At 39.3% G+C, this 21,718-nt stretch overlaps 1 protein-coding gene across 1 annotated transcript; it reads left to right on the top strand.

Moving 5' to 3' along the window:
- The first annotated feature begins 5,190 nt into the window (after positions 1 to 5,190).
- Positions 5,191 to 5,865, top strand: LOC136066258 (uncharacterized). Its single transcript, XM_065770301.1, has one exon. It carries the CDS (start codon positions 5,191 to 5,193, stop codon positions 5,863 to 5,865), a length of 675 nt encoding a protein of 224 aa, XP_065626373.1.
- The last annotated feature ends 15,853 nt before the right edge of the window (positions 5,866 to 21,718 follow it).

Below are 21,718 nucleotides of genomic sequence, written 5' to 3'. Positions count from 1 at the left end.
ATGACTACTCTTCGACTTCGAAATTCTAATATGGCAAGTTTCTGGGTAGCTTGCTCGACCGAGGTGATAGGCAAGTGTTGAGCAAGCTTCTCAGTGACTTAATTTAATTCACTCGTTTGATAGCTCACTTAGCACTTCGGACTTCGCTCAACCGAGATCTTCACAACATCAACTTCAATCTTTTCTTTCAATTCTTCTTCCTTGATTACTCAATTTATTTATACTCAAATGAAGAAGTAACATGGAAATCAATGCAAGTAAATTTGAAACTTTGACACAAAACTTGCCAACACTATTTTAGCCATGCATTGAATTAAAAGTTAGTTAGACATGTGAGAATTAGCTTAGATTGTGATTATTTTAGCAAAACTATCATATTTAAAAAAAAAAAAAAAAATTGAAATGATTCGTGTTCATGTCAACCCAAGACAACTTGTTTATTAAATAGGTTGATATAAGTCATTGATTCTGTTAACTCAACATGACTTATTTATTATTTAGCATGTTACGTGGATCATATCATTTCAACCAGGCACTTAATACACATATCGTGTTAGGGTTTTTGGGGGCGGAGGGGGGGGGGGGTTTTTTTTTTTTTTTTTTACTAGGAGTTCTCTTTTTGAATTCAAAACATAGTAGATGTACGTGTGTTTAAATTTGTTACTTGACATTGTTGCCGTTATTTCTAAGAGAAGTTACTATTTATATATGAGGGTAATTTTTGAATAACATAAAAATCCAGTTCAATAAAGGGAAATTTTTGGAAATATTATGACGTTATTGACCCTAATGTGGCGTTTGGTACAGGGTAATGTTTTAGGATTCCTAAGAATGTTTAAAGATTTCCATATTTGGTTGCAAATCACGCTATGGAATCAGATGCCAGGGGAATCTAGATTCCCCCCTTAAACCCCTATCAGTAGGAATGTGGATTCCTTTTAAAACAAGTGGGAATCTAGATTCCCAAACTTAAAAGAAATTGTATTTTTTTATAAATTGACAATTTTAACCCTTTTTCCTTATCCTTTAAGCAATTAAGATAAAATATAAAACAAATCATCAATATATTTCCCTTGTCTTTATTTTTTCCTGACAAAATAACATAAATAGAATAGACAACTTTGTTGATATATTCTTTAACAAAGTTTTATTTAGGTTTCACGTGTGAACAAAAAAAAAGAAAAAAAATGTTTGAAGGGGACTCTCCATTATTGCCAAGTATTCACTTTTGTTGTTGTGTGTGTATTGCTGAACAAATTATTAATGGATTTATTTTCATGGAAAATAAATAATTTTAATGAATTTGTCATAATTAATAGTTTATATTTGGTTTTTCATTATTTATTTAGAGGAAGATTTTTTTTTTAAATGACTTGGTAGTTCACATTCAAATCTAAGGATAGAATGGGAAAAATAAATAATTCATTTAAAATTCCTGGGAATAAACCAAACATTATCATCTCATATTCCTAGAATTCTTAAAAGATTCCCAATGAAACCAAACATAGGAATAGCTACATTCTTAGGAATGTGACTCCTAGGAATCACATTCCTAGGAATCTGGATGCCAGGAGTAATGTAGATTCCACTGTACCAAACGCCACCTAATTGTAAAACATTTGTAGGAAAAGTTATTGTTTATTGGTGAGGGTATTTTTGAACTTGAAAAAATTCCAGATCAAAGAAGGAAATCCTCTTATAAATAGTGTGTGTATAATAAAAGTTATTGTTTCAAGTCTTGTCTATTTTGTCCATTTTATTATTCATTTTTTATTTTACAAATCTAAAGATATAAAGACAGCCACATCTTTTAAAAGATGTGTATAATATTAGTCCAAAATAATTATGTTTAGACTATGAAATGAAGAAATGAACAAGATTTAAAATGAAGAGATACTCCCATATGATTTTTTTTTTTTCTTTTTTTTTTTTTTTTTGGGTGTGCAAATGAGTTTAGGGCTTTTTAGACTATATGGACAAATTTGGATTCAAAAAACCGGGTGTTGTGGGATTCTTTACAAAAAAAAAAAAAGTTTTTTTCATTTTTTTGGTTTGGGGGGTTTGAAATTTTGAAAGGCAGGTGGGGATGAGTTTGAACTTTGATCCTTGTTTTTGTCAGGCAAAGTAAGATCGGGGAAAAGTAAGAAAGAAATATGGGCATGGACTAAGGACAGTTGTCAGGTAAAGAGAATCTCTTTCTTTTTCTTTCTATCTGTCTGTCTATGATTGGAAGAGGCAGTAGTGCTGCCCTTCATTATGTACATTGTGATTGTCTCAATAACTATTCTCATTTTGACTTTTAGGATGCATGTATACTCCATCTTTGCACAAATACCAATACGTATGATACCGATACCTTTAAAATACATGCCATTTTTTTTTTGTTTTTTAAACCAATATGTTTAGGATGTACTTGTGATACAGTGTGGGTATATGGTTATAATCCAACCCATAATAGTGGGTGTAAGGACACATTTTGCAGCCCAAGCCCAAGGTGTATGGGATCTTGGTCTAGTGAGCCCAGTACAATAAATTTGTAGGGAGTGGGTTGGAGAACTAGGCCCTAATAAATTTGATAACGGCTAATATAGATTTAAAAGATGATCAAGCAAGAACAAGGAAAATAGAGGTAAATGAATTCACTGTTCGAGGAGGTATTTTTTGTTATATAAATTAATAACAGTTCGGTATAAGTCCAATTTTGATCACTACAGTGTTCTTTCTCTATTTTTTCGATCCATTCCTCGTGGAAGCTCTCTTGCATTATATATCTCTGTTTGGACTATCTTGACCCAACACTTGTTGATCACTTGTGCCCTTACTCGAGTGTCTGTCCCATCAGACACCCTCTTTGGCTTTCTGTGAGTTGTAGTAGCCAAGACAGCACTCTTTAGGAATCTTTTCCACATAAATATGGCTAGAAAAGTAGCTACAGTGCATTTAATGCGGTGGTAGTAGCTTTCCCTTAGATTCCTCTGAGCTCCCATCCTTTTTGTACTTTCATATCACCCATCTCTATTAGCAGATCATCCTAGAAGGTTACTTTGAATGATAAGGCGCATATTCGATTCGTGCTTCGCTCATCCGAGGAGATAATCCTCCTCGGACCAACTTTCTCAGCCCTTCCGCTTGTATTTTACTTGTGGGGTTTTGAGCTTGACGCCTTCACCACTGTTTATTTGTCCTCGGACAAACCAGGGTCCTCGGCCATGGCCTAAGGCTCAATACATGAACTTGGGCCCTTATCCTTACAGTGGGAGAGAGCCCAAACTTGTATAAAAAATAATAATATTTTTTATATATTAGTTTCATTGTTGAACGCTTACTTAGTTATCTTTTTATTTACTTTTTTGGATATTTTATTGTATTCTAAACATTATTTAATGACCATAGATTTATCCATTATTTCTCTTAAATTGGTGTTTAATAATATAAAAAAATGATAAAAAAATATATTATAAATATATTTAAATTTAATAAGTAATTAATAATACATATCATAGAACCTCCAATAGTATGATTTGAAATGTACTGTTGCGATCTCACTTCCAAATTATGATGACCATATATAATATGGGAGTTGGAGAATAAGGAACAAAATTGTTTTCTGAAAGGGAGAAAATACGGGCTAGGATGCCTAGAGTGAATGGACGGGCTAATTATAGTCCGCGAGCCAAAAAAGAGGCGAGCCTGTTATTCATACAAGGCCTTACATGGACGGACCTAAGATGGACGGAGGGAAGAAAGATAGGCTGATCGGCCATGGGCCTGTTGGACCTCTTAATGGGAATACTTTGGCCCATTCTCGAAAAGCCCTAAACAGAGTCCTTGCGCAACCTGGATTCTGGAATTTTCATATATTGGTGAAGATCTTCCCTATAAGGAGAAGATCTATCCACCACGTTTCGGACTCTAAAAAAGATGATTTCTACAAGGAAAGGACTTGGATTCCAAGCGAAAGAGGGAAAACTTTCGACCACTATAAAAGCCCCAATACTCTCACCAATAAAGGTATGCATTATTTACCCTCTCTAGCACTTTAGAGTTGTGAGAATATTCCTGACTTAACTTTCGGAGGGCATTTGGCTGGCACCACACTGGTGCTCTTTGATAGGTTTTCTTCTTTGTACTGTGTAGGTTCACGTTCGAGCGCGAAGGCATCGTGTGGCTCACTGGTGAATTTCTCAGCTTCATCAGTTGGCGCCATCTGTGGGGAATCAAGAAGAAAGTGGTCAGACGTTGCTTCATCCCTAAGACAGAAGGGTTGCATGGTGCTCACTCGCTCAATGGCAACCACCAACGACATCCAAGGAGAGGAACCACCCACAACCGCACTCGAGAGACAAGTTTAGACTCTCACCGCGGCCGTGGAGCACCTCACCAAACAAAATCATGACCTAGAAGAACAGTTGCATCAAAGGAACACAGCACCCAACAACCGAAGGGAGGATCAGGAAGGTACCAGCGCCATGCAGAGAGACCGAGAAGGGCCTGAAGGGAGCAACGCCCTAAGCAGGCCAGAATGACAAAACACGAGCCTCCCATCCCTCATGGACGCAACTTCTCCACCTATGTTTGCAAAGATGCAGGCGATGAAAGAGCAGATGGATATCATGATGAATGCCCTAAAGGGACGAGTGTCCAGCGACCTCGACGACCTAGTGAACCGGACTGACTCCTCATTCACTGGCCTCGTCAATTCCTTTCCCCTACCGCACAAGTTCCGGATGCCACAGATAGAGAGTTATAATGGAGTCAAGGATCCCCTAGACCACCTGGAGACATTCAAGACCTTAATGCATCTACAAGGGGTACCGGACGAAATCATGTGTAGGGCCTTCCCCACAACACTGAAGGGTCCCACGAGAATTTGGTTCAGTCGGCTGACGCCGAACTCCATCAGCACTTTCAAAGAGTTGAGCGCTCAGTTCACCTCGCACTTTATAGAGGGACACATGTACAAGAAATCCACGGCATGCTTAATGAGCATCAGGCAAAGAGAGGACGAGACGTTAAGATCCTACATAACCCACTTCAATAAGGAAGCGCTCTCGATCGATGAAGCCGACGATAAAATATTGGTGGCAGCTTTCACGAATGGGTTGCGGAAGGGCAAGTTTTTGTTCTCACTATAAAAAAACGTATAAAAAAACGACCCCAAAATCATGTCAGAAGGAGCGGCAGGCGGATATGCGTCAGGATCAGGGGCAGAAAAGACCAAAGACAGGAGACAGAAGGGACGAAAGGCGCCCTAAGCCCCCGGGAGGAAGGTTCACGAGCTTCACCCCTCTAAACGCCCCGATTGGCCAAGTTTTGATGCAAATCAAAGACGAGGGAGGGGACGCTGATGTTCCCAGGAAACTAAAGAGCAACCCAAGCAAGCGGCCACGAGACAAATATTGTCGTTTCCATCGAGATCACGGCCACAACACAGCCGATTGCTACGACTTGAAGCAGCAGATTGAGGCCCTCATTAGACAAGGGAAGTTGCAGAAATTCGTCAACAAAGAGAGAGCGGATCTTAATCGCCAAGAGCCAGCCCCCCAACGGGATAACGAGCGTCCTAGACCCCCCATCAGAGACATAAGGATGATCGTGGGAGGAACCGCGGCTACTGGTTCCTCCAAAAAAGCTAAAAAAACGTACCTCAGATCGGTCCTGAACGTCCAGCTAATAGGCTCTGTGCCTAATACCACACGGGTGGAAAGCCCTATCATTGGATTCACTGAAGAAGACGCAAGGAGACTCCATCATCCACATGACGATGCGTTGGTTGTCAGCATACGTGTGGGGGACTATAATGTCCACCGAGTATTAATCGACAACAGCAGCTCGGCAGACATTCTATACTATCCAGCATTCTAGCAAATGGGGATCGACAGAGTGCGATTGATACCAACGAGTGCTCCACTTGTCGGTTTTGGAGGAACAAGGGTATTCCCAATAGGCTCCATCACACTCTCGGTAATAGTGGGCGATTATCCACGAGAACTTACTAGGAATGTAATGTTCCTCGTGGTAGACTGCTCATCTGCTTACAATGGTATTCTTGGACGGCCCACACTCAACTCGTGGAAAGCAGCAAAATCAACATACCACCTGATGATCAAGTTCCCAACAGACCAGGGGATTGGGGAGTTGCGAGGGAATCAGGTAGCCGCCCGAGAATGCTACATTGCCATGCTAGAAATGGAAGATTATCATCAGACAATGTGCGTAGAAGAACCGCGGACGGTCGCGGAACCAATCGAAGAGCTGGAAGAGATAACACTCGACGAGTCAAAACCAGAGCGAACGACTAGAATAGGGTCATTGGCCTGCCAGCCGGTGCGCCAGGCCCTCGCAGCATTCCTCAGGAGGAACCAAGACGTGTTTGCATGGAGCCACGAAGACATACCCGGGATCGATCCCTCTGTCATAGTACACAAGCTCAACGTGAACCCCTCGACCCCACCCGTCCGGCAAAAAAAGCGAGTGTTCGCTCACGAACAGGACAGAGCGATAGCGGAGGAGGTCAGAAAACTACTAGAGGCGGGTTTCATTCGAGAAGTATATTACCCGGAGTGGTTGGCGAACGTGGTCAAGGTCAAGAAGGCTAGCGGGAAGTGGCGAATGTGTGTCGACTTCACGGACCTTAACAAGGCATGCCTAAAGGACAGCTACCCCCTCCCGCGGGGATAGATGCACTGGTCAACTCTACGGCCAGACACCAGCTCCTAAGTTTTATGGATGCCTTTTCAGGCTATAATCAGATCAAGATGAAGGAATCTGATCAAGAGAAAACGTCCTTCGTCACCAGCCAAGGACTTTTTTGCTATAAGGTGATGCCATTCGGACTCAAGAACGCTAGGGCAACATACCAAAGATTAATGGACAAAATGTTCGCGCACCAGATCAAGAGGAACGTACAGGTCTACATCGACGACATGCTGGTCAAGAGCCTACACGAAAATGATCACCTGAGCGACCTCCAGGAGACATTCGATACCCTACGATCATACAACATGAAGCTGAATCCAAGCAAGTGCGTATTCGGAGTAATGACGGGAAAATTCTTGGGTTTTATGGTATCCCAAAGGAGAATAGAGATCAACCCAGAGAAGATACGGGCCATCATGAAGCTGGAACTGCCAAGGACAGTAAAGGACGTGCAAAGCTTGAATGGCAAAGTTGCGGCTTTGAACAGGTTTGTCTCCAAAGAGACGGACAAGTGTCTACCGTTCTTCCGCGTCCTAAGGAAATCATTCGAGTGGACGGATGAGTGTCAGAAGGCATTTGAAGACCTGAAGAAATACCTCGCCTCTCCACTCTTGCTCAGCTCGTCCAAGCCAGGAGAAGACCTCTACTTGTACCTAGCAGTTTCACAAGTGGCAGTGAGCGCGGCCTTAGTAAGAGAAGAGGAAGGAATTCAGCGTCCCGTCTATTTCATAAGCAGGGGGTTCCGGGGGGCTGAAGAGAGGTACCCCTACATGGAGAAGCTCGCCTTCGCACTGGTAACCGCAGCCTGAAAGCTCAAACCGTACTTTCAAGCCCACACCATCATCGTCCTAACGGATCAACCCCTAAAAAGAGCAATGAGCAGCTGAAGCTGCCGGATGAATGGCCCTGTGGACGATAGAGCTGAGGGAGTTTGACATACATTACCGACCACGAACTGTAATAAAGGGCCAAGCAGTGGCGGACTTCATCGCCAAATACACTCAAACAAAGCAACTGGAGGCACCAGAATGTAATTCAAACCCCTGATGGAAAGAAAATGAAGTGTATGATTCGGCTGGACTTCCCAACAACCAATAATAAGGCCGAGTATGAAGCGTTAGTGGCAGGATTAGACCTGACGAAAGTAGCAGGTGTCGAGGCCATGGTTGTACATTGCGATTCGCAGGTAATAGTCAGTCAGATTAGCGGCGCCTATGAGTGTAGGGGGGAAAAGATGAAGAAATATTTGGAGGAGGTCAGGAGACGGATCGGCACCCTCAAAGTCACATTCGTCCAAATCCCAAGGGAGAAGAACGAATGTGCTGATCGACTCGCAAAAGCCGCCTCCGCAGAGGTTATGATGGCCCCCGATCAGGTATTGTTGTTTATCCAGAATTCCTCAATCATTGACAAAGGGGCAAAAGTGCAGGAAGTAAATCTTAAAAACAATTGGACTACGCCGCTAATAGCTTACCTAAAGGAAGGCACGCTTCCAGACGACAAAGACGCAGCAAGAAAACTGAAAGTCCGAGCTTCGCGATTTGTAATAGTCAATGACGTCTTATACAAGAGGGGGTTCTCATGACCATACCTAAGGTGTTTAGGCCACAAGGAAGCAGACTACGTAATGAGAGAAGTCCACCAGGGTATCTGCGGAAACCATTCGGGGGCACGGTCCTTAGTACACAAACTGATCCGAGCAGGGTATTATTGGCCTACAATGCAGAAGGACGCACAAGCCTACGTCAAGACTTGCGACAAATGTCAAAGGTTCAGCAACCTAATTAGGCAACCAACCGAAGAGCTGACACCCATGACGGCCCCTTGGCCGTTCGCCCAATGGGGACTAGACATCATGGGCCCTCTCCCGACGGCTGCACGACAGCTGAAATTTCTAGTAGTAGGGATCGACTATTTCACAAAGTGGGTGGAGGCAGAAGCCCTGGCAACTATCACGGAGAGAAACATCAGAAGTTTTGTATGGAGAAATATCATATGCAGATTTGGGATACCAAGGGTACTCGTCTCCGATAACGGAAAACAGTTTGACAACAAGGTATTCCAAGATTTCTGCTCGGAATTAGGCATCAGAAATCACTACTCGTCACCCGCACATCTGCAAGCCAATGGGCAAGTCGAAGTCACGAACCAGTCCCTGCTCAAAATCATCAAGACCCGGCTCGAGGGGGCAAAAGGCATCTGGCCTGACGAGTTACCAAGTATCTTGTGGGCATATCGTACTACGGCAAGAACGCCCACTGAAGAAACACCATTCAGGCTAGCATACAGAAGCGAGGCTGTCATTCCAGCAAAGATAGGGCTTACAAGTTATCGAGTGGAGAGCTACAATGACGATAAGAATGAAGGGGCTTTGCGGCTACAGCTAGACCTGGTCGACGAAGTCCGGGCTACAGCAGAACAGAGGTTGGCCCGATACCAGAACCTCATGACAAAATACTACAACTCTAAGTCAGACACAGAGATTTTCAGATCGGAGACCTTGTGCTACAGAAGGTAATGGGAGTGGCTAAAGATCCTTCACAAGGAAAACTTGGCCCCAACTGGGAAAGACCTTACAAGATCTCGTCATGGCAGAGGAAGGGGACCTACCACCTCGAAACCATGGATGGACGGAAGCTACAGCACCCATGGAACACAGAGCATCTTCGAAAATACTACCAGTAGAGACAGTGTGAAGATATCAAGAACACCAGCATTCCCTGTTTTTCCAGTTTTTCATTTTCCTAGTTTTTTATTTTTTCAGTTCTTTCTATGAGCACTTCTTTTTCTTTAGCCCAAGGGGGCATGTATTGTTGACTTATTACAAACATATGGTTTTCGCTTAATTAATTAGAGGAATATTCAAGCTCGACTATGTTTGTTAACTATAAACAAAGAAATAACGTCCTCAAGCTGGACGGATCATCCAAAAGGATGGAAACTCTTAAAGTCCAGATAATGGACGGACCAATAAACGTCCACAAGCTGGACGGATCATCCCAAAAGGATGATAACTCCTAAAGTCCAGACAATGGACGGGCCAGAAATAACGTCCACAAAGCTGGACGAATCATCCTAAAAGGATGGTAACTACTAAATTCCAGACAATGGACGGGCCAGAAATAAACGTCCACAAAGATGGACGGATCATCTTAGAAGGATGGCAACTCCTAAAGTCTAGATAATGGACGGGCCAAAAATAACGTCCACAAGCTGGACGGATTATCCTAAAAAGATAGTAACACTTTAAGTCCAGATAGAGGACGGACCAGAAATAACGTCCACAAACTGGACGGATCATCCTGAGAGGATGACAACTCGTAGTCCAAAAGATGGACGGATCATCCTAAAAAGGTGATAAAATCTTAAGTACAACGACGGACGGATAAGAAGCAAAGTTCACAAAACTAAACGGGTCATCCCTAAAGGATGATAACTCTTAAAATCCAAGAGACTAGAAAAGGGCTAAACCCACGTACTAAACGGACCATTCTAAACGAATGGTAATTCTAAAAGTCCCAAGAACGGACAAATCATCTTAAGGGGCGACGACCCTTGGGTAAATGGTTAATGGACGGATAAGTTGATTCCGCAAGACTGGACGAATTGTAAAAAAAAAAAAAAAAAAAAAAAAGAACGGACGAAGCGCATAAACAGAACGGAGTTCATCTAATAACGTGAAATGTACTTTAAAATAAAACATATGCATTTCACAAAAATAAAACAAAGGTCAACAGACCTTGTAGAATTTAACAAACATACTGAACGGGCTATGTTCATAAAACCCCAAAAACATGACGGGCATTAAAAATTGTTCTACACTTAATACAAAAAAAAAAAAAAAAAAAGATTTATTAATAAATAAAGCTAAGTTATCACAAGTCATCTGCTGCAGTCTCTCTCTCTTCAACAAGATGGTCCCGAGCATCCTTAGCCTGGCTGTCCGCAACGGTTTGATCTACGGGAGCTTCACGGACATGGACGTTCTCGTCAAAAAGAACGTATGTATCTTCAGACTGAACGGGTTGAACAAGTGATGGCTCAAGGGCAGTGATGGCGACGGCGGACAGGTCTACCTCCGGGTGTAATGCCTTTGCCTGACGAAGGGCATCGTCGAAACTGTCGTTGTAAACCAGACTTAGTTCCACAATCAGGGCGTCGGAGTCACGATACTCGCGTATCGCAACCTCCTTCGCCTGACGGACCTCATCGTCTTTCTCCACCAAAGCCTTCTTTAGACGGTCCGTCAGCTGGATACATTCGTCCCGAGCCGTCTCGGCCATCTTAAGTTTCTTCTCCTGGACGACCTTCCAGGCCTTGAGATCAAGCAGCTCTTCCTCCAGCGCCTTGGCTTTCTCACAAACCTGGTCAACGGTCGTCTCATGGTTGAGACACCATCCCATCATGTCCTTCATCATGATATAGTCTGAAGGACAACAAAATGCATAAGTAAAATATGAAGGGCAGCAAATGGTGAACGGACGGACCATATGACAACGGAGGAGTTACCTGTGCAATATTAAAGAGGCCCGTCTCTCCCATCGCCTCCGTCAAGTGGTTCCCCAAATCCTCGTTGTCGTCAGTAGTAATAATGGATGACAACCTCTCGAGGGCATACTTGGAGTCCTCACGAAGTAGGACGGGTGGCTTCTTCTGGCTACCGGATGGACCCTTCATTAGGCCCTTACCAGTACCGTGCTTGACTAGAGTGACCGACTTATTCCCCCCAGCCATCAAGCCAACGACTGGCTCCAGGGGGATCTTGGGCTGTTTGGACGCACGGTCACCCTTCGCGGGCAGTTTCCTCTTAAGACTTTGCTTGCTGGAGCTCGTCCCCATAGGGTCCATTCCAGCCTCTTTGTTTTTTGCAGCCTGAAGTCTTATAGCTGCTCGCCTTTTAGCATTCTCCATCTCTAAAAGAGGTAGTCGGATTAAGAAATAATAATAATGACAATAAAAATAGATAAGAGGGGCAACGAACTTACGTAGACGGGTTTGCTTCTCGTACTTTAGTGCCACCGGGGTTGGCTCAGGCCCGTCGCAATACCAATGAATGGTGTTGAGGTTGACGAGCTTAGCCCAGGTTCGTTCCTCAGGCTTTGTCTTTGCAAAAATTTTCTCAAGGAAGCTGAATTCCTCGAGAGTAATCTGGGGACACCGTCGAACTGCGTCAAAAAGGACGGACGTTAAAAACGCAATAAAAATTAAATAAACTACACGGAGTCATTTCTATACGACGGGCCATACCAGATGGGTTTAAAATGCCCCAAACTGTGTCAACGGGCATGAAGTCTGTCTCCCCTGGATGACACATCCAACTATCTCCTTCGACGAAAAAATAGCGGCTCTTCCAATCTCTATTTGAGTCTGGGGTTTCAAATATAACTTTCAAGACGAGGCTCCTAGGGACAAAGCTATACATGCCCTTCGACTTATCTATCTTATCCGGACGGTAGCAGTGGAGGAACTCCTTTATCGTAAGCCTTCTCCCACCGTCCGACATAGCTCCATACAGAACCTCCATCGCTATGAAAACCCTCCAGGCATTAGGAGACACCTGGATGACGGATATACCTAGGTATTTTAGGAGTTTGCGATGCAACGAATTTAGTGGAAATCTTAGGCCGGCCTTGAGCACTTGTTCGTACACCCCTACTCCGTCAACTCCTTCATAATAACATTTTTCTGACACATAGGGTAGACGGATAGGGATGTGGTCTGGGATCTGGTAACGGGCCCTAAGGGTATTAAAGTGAGGTTCTTTGATAGTGGATGTGAAGGCGTGTACCGTCCACTCTAGAAGCATGATGAACTCCCTAAGTCCATCAGCTCCCACGAAGGATCTAACTATCGGCTCTTCGTCGTCAGCTGAACCCTCTTGTATTTCGATCATCTCCAGGCCTTCATTTGTTGAGGATGAGGAGGATGAGGACGGACTATTCTCCTCGCTTAGGGTGTTGTGGTCTTTGGGACCTGACGGGTATACCTCTTCGTAGTCCGCCCCGTCACGGATGACCGACTGATTACTCGATGCACTAGACATGCCCTACATGTAATGACAAAACCTAAGACTCTGACGAGTTTTGGAAAGAACGACGGGCACATAAAGTCTAAAAAAAGAGATAAAAGGAGAATGAAAATTAAAAGAGGATGGATAGGAGACTACTTACCAAAAGTTCGGAATGAGCAAGATGTTGCAAACGACAGGTATAGGAGTAAACGGACTATTCTCTGACAGGTATGACGGACTCGCACTGACAATTTTCTCCAGTAGCAAGTGGAAAAATGAGGGGCGGAGGGGTCGATCTTTATAAAGGGTATGCACGGAAGACGAAGCGACACCTCGTTCCAAAACAACAATCATTGATAGGATGACACTTGGCACGGCTCATAAATATGTTACTCCTAATCTGACAATGTACGGAGGTAAGTTCACGGATCTAGGTGTCATGAAAACATGTTCGAGGTTTAAAACCGTCACCCCATGGGTCTGTTCTCTTATCTATGACGGACCCACCGAGTGAGGGGGCAACTAAAAGGGAGAAAATACGGGCTAGGATGCCTAGAGTGAATGGACGGGCTAACTATAGTCCGCGAGCCAAAAAAGAGGCGAGCCTGTTATTCATACAAGGCCTTACGTGGACGGACCTGAGATGGATGGAGGGAAGAAAGATGGGCTGATCGGCCATGGGCCTGTTGGACCTCTTAATGGGAATACTTTGGCCCATTCTCGAAAAGCCCTAAACAGAGTCCTTGCGCAACCTGGATTCTGGAATTTTCATATATTGGTGAAGATCTTCCCTATAAGGAGAAGATCTGTCCACCACGTTTCGGACTCTAAAAAAGATGATTTCTACAAGGAAAGGACTTGGATTCCAAGCGAAAGAAGGAAAACTTTCGACTACTATAAAAGCCCTAATACTCTCACCAATAAAGGTACGCATTATTTACCCTCTCTAGCACTCTAGAGTTGTGAGAATATTCCTGACTTAACCTTCGGAGGGCATTTGGCCAGCACCACACCGGTGCTCTTTGATAGGTTTTCTTCTTTGTATTGTGTAGGTTCACGTTCGAGCGCGAAGGCATCGTGTAGCTCACTGGTGAATTTCTCAGCTTCATCATTTTCCAAAAACAAGGAAGTGGATATCAATCTCATGTTGAATAATATTGAAAGAAATTCCACAATCATATTGCTATGTTTGAGCCACAATTTCATGATGTTCCCAGCGAGAAAGATTTTATATATAAATATTAAAAGGGAAATGTTAATAGTAAGGTGTCGGTTAAGGATTATTTATTGTAGGATCTACCGAATAAAAAATTGATATAAATTAATGAAATGACTGAAAATAGTATTGAAATGACAAGCGAAACTCAAAAGGCTGGCTTTTTATTTTTTTGAGAAAGTTTCATCAACCTATGGTGTCTGCTTCTGATAATACCTCTTTTATTATTAGACTAAGATATCAGTCAGTTTTTATTGTACAAAAAGTTAGCTTTATTGACTCTACACTCTATAAAATTGGTCAAAATCTGACAAAAAGTTGATTTTATTGATGTAAAATTGTTTTTTCACAAACACCACACGATGCCCGTTATCACTACCCTTATTAAAATAAGGTTGGTGGGAAATTATTTTGGAGTATTGCCAATATGTGCACAGTTTGCTTATTGCTTAGCGAAGTGGAGGCTTTAGGAACTAAATTTTATAGCTTTTAGCACTTAAAAAAGCCAGATTATCTATTTTAACTTACCATTTCACAACTCACTCCATGTCGATGCGCTTATTTTCACATCACAGTTAAACACTATTCATCTATTTATTATTTTTTTCTCTCTCTTCATCTCTATCTCTTTATCTTCTCCATCTCTTCAAACCCAAGCCACTCACGACACCACCATCTACCACCAGCCACGATCCTCCATCACAGACTTAACCACCATAAACCTAACCATGATCCACCACAAAACCCATTAACCAAAAAAAATTGAAAATAAAATCCATTTAACCTGAAAATCCAAACCCACAAAATCAAACCAAACCCACCACATCAACACCACAAAATCCATCCTGTAACCAAATACCACCATCTAAAATCATTCCAAACCTAGCCATAAACACTAAAACCCCCCCTCTAAAACATAAACACCAAAACACATGCCGAAACACAAACATAAACTCCGAAACCCACCCTGGAACCTAGCCAAATCAGAAAACCACCAAGAACGCCGTCCACAGCGAACATCGTGAGTAAGAGGCATGAGATATCATAGAGAAATGGGCAAAGAATGAAGAGAGAGAGAGAGAGAGAACTAGAAGGGTCTGAGACTCCTGAGGAAAAAGAAAGAAGGGCAAGTGGTGGAAGAGATGAGTCGGAGCTGGGCAGGGGAAATGGGTCGATCGGCAGCTGGGCTTGGGGCTATGGAGGTATGGGCTTAGGTCAGTGAGGTGAAGGAAGAGAGAAAAAAATTTAAGGGGAGAGGGTGAGATTAAGGCTATGTTTGGTTCCCGTAAAATATTTTCCTGAAAATATCTATTTTTCGGAAATGCTATTTTCCGGAAAAGGAAAATATTTTTAGAATCACAGTATCCAAACAAATTTTATTACAAAAAATTTCAAAATCACAGTAAATCTCAATCCACAGAACAAACTCCAATTCAACCCACAGGAATCAAAAATCAAAAACAACAGGAATCACACAAGAATCAACCACCACAACAACAACAACAAAAATCAGTGGGTCAAAGATCGACGGTTGAAGGTCGAAGGTCGAAGATCGATGGGTCGAAGGCGAGAACGCGCGGCGGAGGCGAGATCAAAGGTGAGATCGAGCAACGTGGTGCTCGAGGTTTGCCGATGACGAGACTGGTGCGATCTGGTGCGTGTGATCGTCGGATTGGAACTCGAGGTTTGCCGGCGACGTCGTTCTCCCTTTTCTTCCTCGCGCTTTCTCTTCTTCCTCGTGCTCTCTCTCTCTCTCTCTCTCTCTCTCTCTCTCTCTCTCTCTCTCTCTTCGGAAATCAATTGAAGTGAAAATAGGAACGGAAATGCATTTTAGTGGTCAAAGCTTATTTTTTACGGTCAAATGAAAATGATTTCCGGAAAATTCGATTTTCAAAATCAACCAAATAGCCTATTTTACGGAAAATGATTTCATGAAACCATTTTCACCCAAAACAAACGCAGCATAAGTTGGAAACTTGAGGAGATAGTCCAATTATCAATTCTCATATTCCAAATGCAGTCAAGCCATAAAACCTTAACAAGCTCACAATTTTAGCACAGATGGAGACTTCTTCCTCATTTTTCTTTTCATTGGTATTTATTTTGACTTGAGAGTTTAGGTTGCTAATTACACTTGAAGAGATTGTTTTTAAAATAAAAATATTATTGTTATGGAATTCACATAAGTTCTTGCCCATCAAGTCATTTTTAATTTATTTTTTGAAAAATAAATTATTTTAATAATATTAGTGCAATAAAAGCACTCTTTTCACACTTAGGATGGAACTTTGACACCTTAACGCAAAAAAAAAAAAAAAAAAAAAAAAAAAAAAAAAAAAAAACTCCTGAATATTACCATTTTTTTTGTACATAGCTCTATAAATTAAATCACATCATTTGGATTCCCACCCTATCTCACTTTTGTGAGAACGTAGATTCTCGTTTCTAAAACGTGTGAATTCATATTTTCATTATTCGATAAATTTTTATTTTCTTTTTAAGTGTTTATGCCTCTAATTGATACCATTTGACTAACTAAAATATAAATTTCTAATCAAGTGCTTACACCATCTATTCAACTTTTTTTTAATATAAAAATATATTATGTTTATACTTTTTATTCATCTGTGAGTATTATTGTTGACTTTGTTTTTTATTTGCTATTTAGATTTGTTTTAGTCTTTTAATAAACTAGTTGCTAATCCGTGCGATGCACGGAAAACTATGAAAAATAAGATTTTAAAAAGAAATATTTATTAATTTTAGTTTATATTAAATATTTATTTATGGTAGTTTAAAATATTGCTTAAAATCTTTATTTCATTTTATTTTAGTTGAAATAACTTATATAATTAAATGAAATGCTTATAAATAAGAGATGACATTAATAATATACTATATATAGTAAGTGATTATTCAAGATATCATTCAAATATGACAATTTAAAAAAAAAAACTATATATATATATGTATATTAATACATTGAAACACAAAATACTACATTGTCCAATAGATATTACAACTTTAAAACTAAAACATGAGTAGTGAGTTTTAATGGACAGGGGTAATAATGGGAGGAAAGAGAGAGAGAAGAGTACTTTTTTTATTTTTTTATTGGGTTATATGTAAAAATAAAAACTAGGATGTAAGACGAGTTGTAAAATGAGTTGGTAAAATAGATAAAATAGTGTTTAAGGATGTAAAATGAGTTTTTTTTTTTTTTTTTTTTTTTTTGGCATCTCTGGATGCTAGTGCTCGGTTTGATGCTAAAATTTAGCATATCCAGAATTTTACAACTCTGGATACTGATGCTCTAAATAAGGTGAGTTTAACTTCCCTAGTAACTTTTCAAATGAAAAGAATGATTTTTATTTTTATTTTTATTTTTTAATGATAAATTAGAAGAAAATCTTTTTTTATTTTAGGAACAGCTTATTTAGCTGAAACTGAAAATTTTGAGCTGAAAGTATTATATATAAAGCTAAAAAGTAACTAAAATAGTACAATGAAACTTATGAATAGTATCAAAAAATGTAATTATATGGAACCTATAAATAGTAGCAAAAATAAGCTAAATCGTAAAAAAAAAAAAAAAAAAAAAAAAAAAAAAAAAAAAAAAAGAAAGAGAGGCTTTTTAAGCCAATGCCAAACCCAACCTTGATTGCATTAATAGCATAACGATGAACCGCTAGCCAAACCTTTTTTTAAATAAATGACCAGTATTCGTTAGGATCCAGAGTCTGATAACTTTTTAACGAGAAAAAGACTGTCTTTTATCTTCTTCACCAACATTTTGCTGCGCTATCTAACTTTCTTTGCCCAACATGAAAAAGTCCTCAACAGCTTCTAATAAAATTCATTAGCCAAATCTTTCATCTTTATGAAATTCTTGGCATTTCTTAGTTTCTAGCATATAAAAAAAAGTTGATAAAAAAAAAAAAAAAAAAACTGTGTTTTGGTGTCCTAAATTCAACCACTCATTCGTTTTTTTCCTTTATACTTTCGTTTTCTGAAGGCTTTTTAACAGTATAAGGGCGCATCTTCTCTCCTAGATTGCTAAGAACTTTTATCTGAGCACCTTTTAACTCCTCCCTTTCCTTTTGAACTCTCAAACTGTAAGATGCCAAATTTCTCAGTATAGAACTAATTATAAAAATGTGTCATTTAACAGTTTCAATTTTCTTATAAAAGTCTGAACATTAGGGCCTCATGACCCCCCTGACACCATTCCTTCTTGATCTAGTTAAGAAAGTCATCATGTTCTGTCCAATAATAGAAAACTTTGATTGCTTTGAGACCGATAATGTCAAAAAATTTTACACCTTAAAATGAATAAATTTGCCCACAGTACAACCCAATAATTTAAAAAAAAAAAAAAAATCTATGATTCAATTCATTTATCTGACAAAGTTGGTTTACAAAATCTTGATCACTCAAAATAACCAACTACAAGTATGAATGTTAAGTTTTCTTACTAGAAATGCTATACTTACAATATTTTCACAACAAATATTAAGTAACAAATTGTTACTATTTCTAATTAGTGAGTATAAAAGTAATTTTAATTGTGAGTTTAAATTAAAACTAAGAACATCCTCTCACCTAAGATTTTTTGTAAAAATATTGTGTATGTAGTAATTCTTAAGATAAGGTTTCTAAACTTATTACAAGATTATTTCATGTGTTCATATACACCTAACATGTTTCAACTTTCAATGGACTTCTTAAAATCGCTTTTACGTTTGTGTGAGATACACTAATTTAGCTGGTCTTCTTAAAGTCGCCCAGATCTCACAAACTAAAAAGTTCATGAAATAGTATATTAGCATAGAAACACATTGTGTTATCTTATTCACAAACTAAAATGCTTCTCAAAAAAAAAGTTCACAAACTAAAATCCATGAAATAACAAGGAAGCATATTGCATATGTGTGTTTGTTTTTTTGTTTTGTTTTTTCTTGTAATAAAGTGAAGACTGAGAAGAGAAAGTGGAGATGCAATGAAAAAAAAAATCATTATAATAATTGGATCATGAATAAAATATTTTTTTTTAGTATACCATTTGAGTTACAGTACACTGGAATTCATTAAAGATGGCAGTGCACTATAGCTCAAGAGCAAAAACTTTTACATATAGCTCCTCCAATGCAGCCTCATTTTTTTTTATATTGGTTGTTAAATTTGACAATTTAGCAATTTGGCACCACCAATGTGGATACTCTTAATTAAAAATGAGTTTTGCTTACTTAAGAAGCTATGGAACATATTTTGAGACAAAATATGTTTTCTTAATATATAAAACTTGTCTGGTTTTGTAAAAAATAACAAAATACAAAATATAAAACTATAATTTCTGGGACTAAGTTTGACTACAAACTTAGTTGTAGCCAATGGTTACAATTCCACTCAATATATTTCTATTGTGTATGAATTTTGACAAATCTATCTTTAGATTACACTTTTATCTCATACCAATCATGCTTGCAGAATTTCTAAAAAATCAAATATCAATAACTATGTCATCAATTAAATGTTTAAATTTCAAGTTTTTTGTAGTCTAAAATTATTAAACTATGTAAAAAAAATAAGATTATGGATCATTCGGTAAATAACATTTGATTTGCATGAAATTTGATATATGTATTAAGAACATGCAATCCAACAATTAAATTTTCAAACTTCATGTTAATTTTTATAATAAGAGTTATATCCAAACTTTGTCCTAATTTCTGTTAGATGAAAGGTGCTTGCAGCATGATATGCTATCTGTTTGTTTTTGTTGAGATGTTGCATTAATTGTGTATATATATATATATATATTTTGTTTGCAGTAAAATCACTCATTTACTTAGAAAAAAAAAAGGTGAGAATTGATTAAAAATTTAGCTGTAAAATTCTCCAAATTTTTTTGGGGGAAATTTCGCTTTGTCCACTTGTGATTTGCTCCAAAAACACTTTATCCACACGTGATTTAAAAAATGACACTTTGCCCACCTATGGTCTGATCCGTTAGTAAAATGTTACCCAACTGCGTCCCTGCCGTTACTCTAACACCATTTCACTCAAAAACACAATAGCAATTGAATCAAAACGCATTTCTTAGAGAAACAAAGCTGCCCTTTGCACGTACACTATCTCTTCGAGATTTTGGTCCACTCCATCAAGATCAACACGTGAAACTCTCAGTATCAAGAGAAGTTGGCAGTCTGATCAAAATCCATGTGAATGATCTTGAAGATTTTCTCTCTTGAGTTAAACCATAGGTATGTTCTTAATAGTTAGGGTTCTTGATTTTTTTTTTTTTTTCTTTCAAAATTGCTAAAAATGCAGCCAATAATAAGAACATAGTCATGTGACAAAAGGGGAAATTTTAATCCTTTAACAAAAGGGATTATAATGAAAGTTTCCTGGTATTGGTCTTCGACTTTGTCAAAATTTATCAATAAAGCATTTTTGGGGCAAATTACAAGTGGAGAAAGTGTGATTTCCCTTTTTTTTTTTCTTTTTTTTAATGCAACATTTAACTGAAAGTTCTTAGCCAACTTTTTTCACCATCCATATTATCCTTAAATTCATGTGGGCACCAATTTGAATTACAATCTACCAGACCAACAAAAGAGGCCCAAAGCAGACCAATTTCTACCAACAATCAATCACAGCCAGCCCAAATCCAAACCAGTTTTGTAACAGAGTTGAGACAGCCTTATGTGCGTGGGCAAAGTTAATCTCTAATCCTCTGGTGCATATATTGGATGGGATTCATGGGATGACGTAATCATTAAAGTTGAATACATTTCAAACAAGGAAAATGCTAACGGAAACAATAAATGCAACGAAACTTCAATATATAATAATGCATCGACCAGAGAAGAAACTGAGCTCGATGACCAGTTGACCACATGCACCCGTACTGCTGTACAAGCAAGCAGACTGTAACGTTGTGATTTATAACTATGTTTTATATTAATTTTATTCAATGGCAAAAAGTATTGTAATTGCATAAATTTGTTTTCTTGTATTTTTGTGGAATTTTATTGTATTAGGTTTAGTATTAAGTTGGTAAAAACTCAAGCTTAATTCAAGATCAAGTGGATTTCGTGAGAAACTCGCGAGAAGCTAACTCGCGAAGTAGCCATGTGAGAAGCATATGACTAAAAGCTGAAGAGTCGTGCCAAATTGTCAGTTTCGCAAATGTCTTGCAGATAACACTTTCCTGCAAGGTAGTCGCAAAACATTCTACTTGGAGGTTTTTAAAGTGTAACTTTATTACCCTTGTTTTTTTTTTTTTGGTGAACTAACTTTATTACCCTTTACTCATACTATATATACCCTCATTACTTACAAATGTAAAGGGGACAATTCAAAGAGAAAAACCCTAGATAGGTTTTCTACAACACACACACCCATCTTTTAGAGAGAGAGTTACCCATCCTTAGTGAGAAATCATTGTCTCATTGTAGCCTCTTCTTCTTCCCTCTCCCATTGTAATACCTTAAGAGGAGATTTGTACCCAAACACAACTCACACATTTTCAGAGTGTAGAGAGTGTTTTGGAGTTTGGGAAGTTTAGGGGATTTGCCAAAAGAAGCCGGTAAGGCTTGGCGGATGCAATCGGGCATTTTGCGGGATTCGGAAAGCTAGACAAGATACAGTTTCGAGAAGTCTTGTTGGAGTAGGAGCTTGGAGGGCTTAGATACATTGGGTAGATTAGACTTGGAGGGTTTCTTACTATTCGTGTATCCCAACTAATTATCTAGTAGATCGATTTACCGCTTGGAGGGTGGCGAAGAGAT

Source organism: Quercus suber, unplaced genomic scaffold (assembly GCF_002906115.3).
Source record: "Quercus suber isolate HL8 unplaced genomic scaffold, Cork oak 2.0 scaffold_29, whole genome shotgun sequence".
Lineage (NCBI taxonomy): Eukaryota > Viridiplantae > Streptophyta > Magnoliopsida > Fagales > Fagaceae > Quercus > Quercus suber.
Note: the sequence above shows the minus strand (reverse complement) of the source record. Positions and strands in the feature narration are given on the sequence as shown.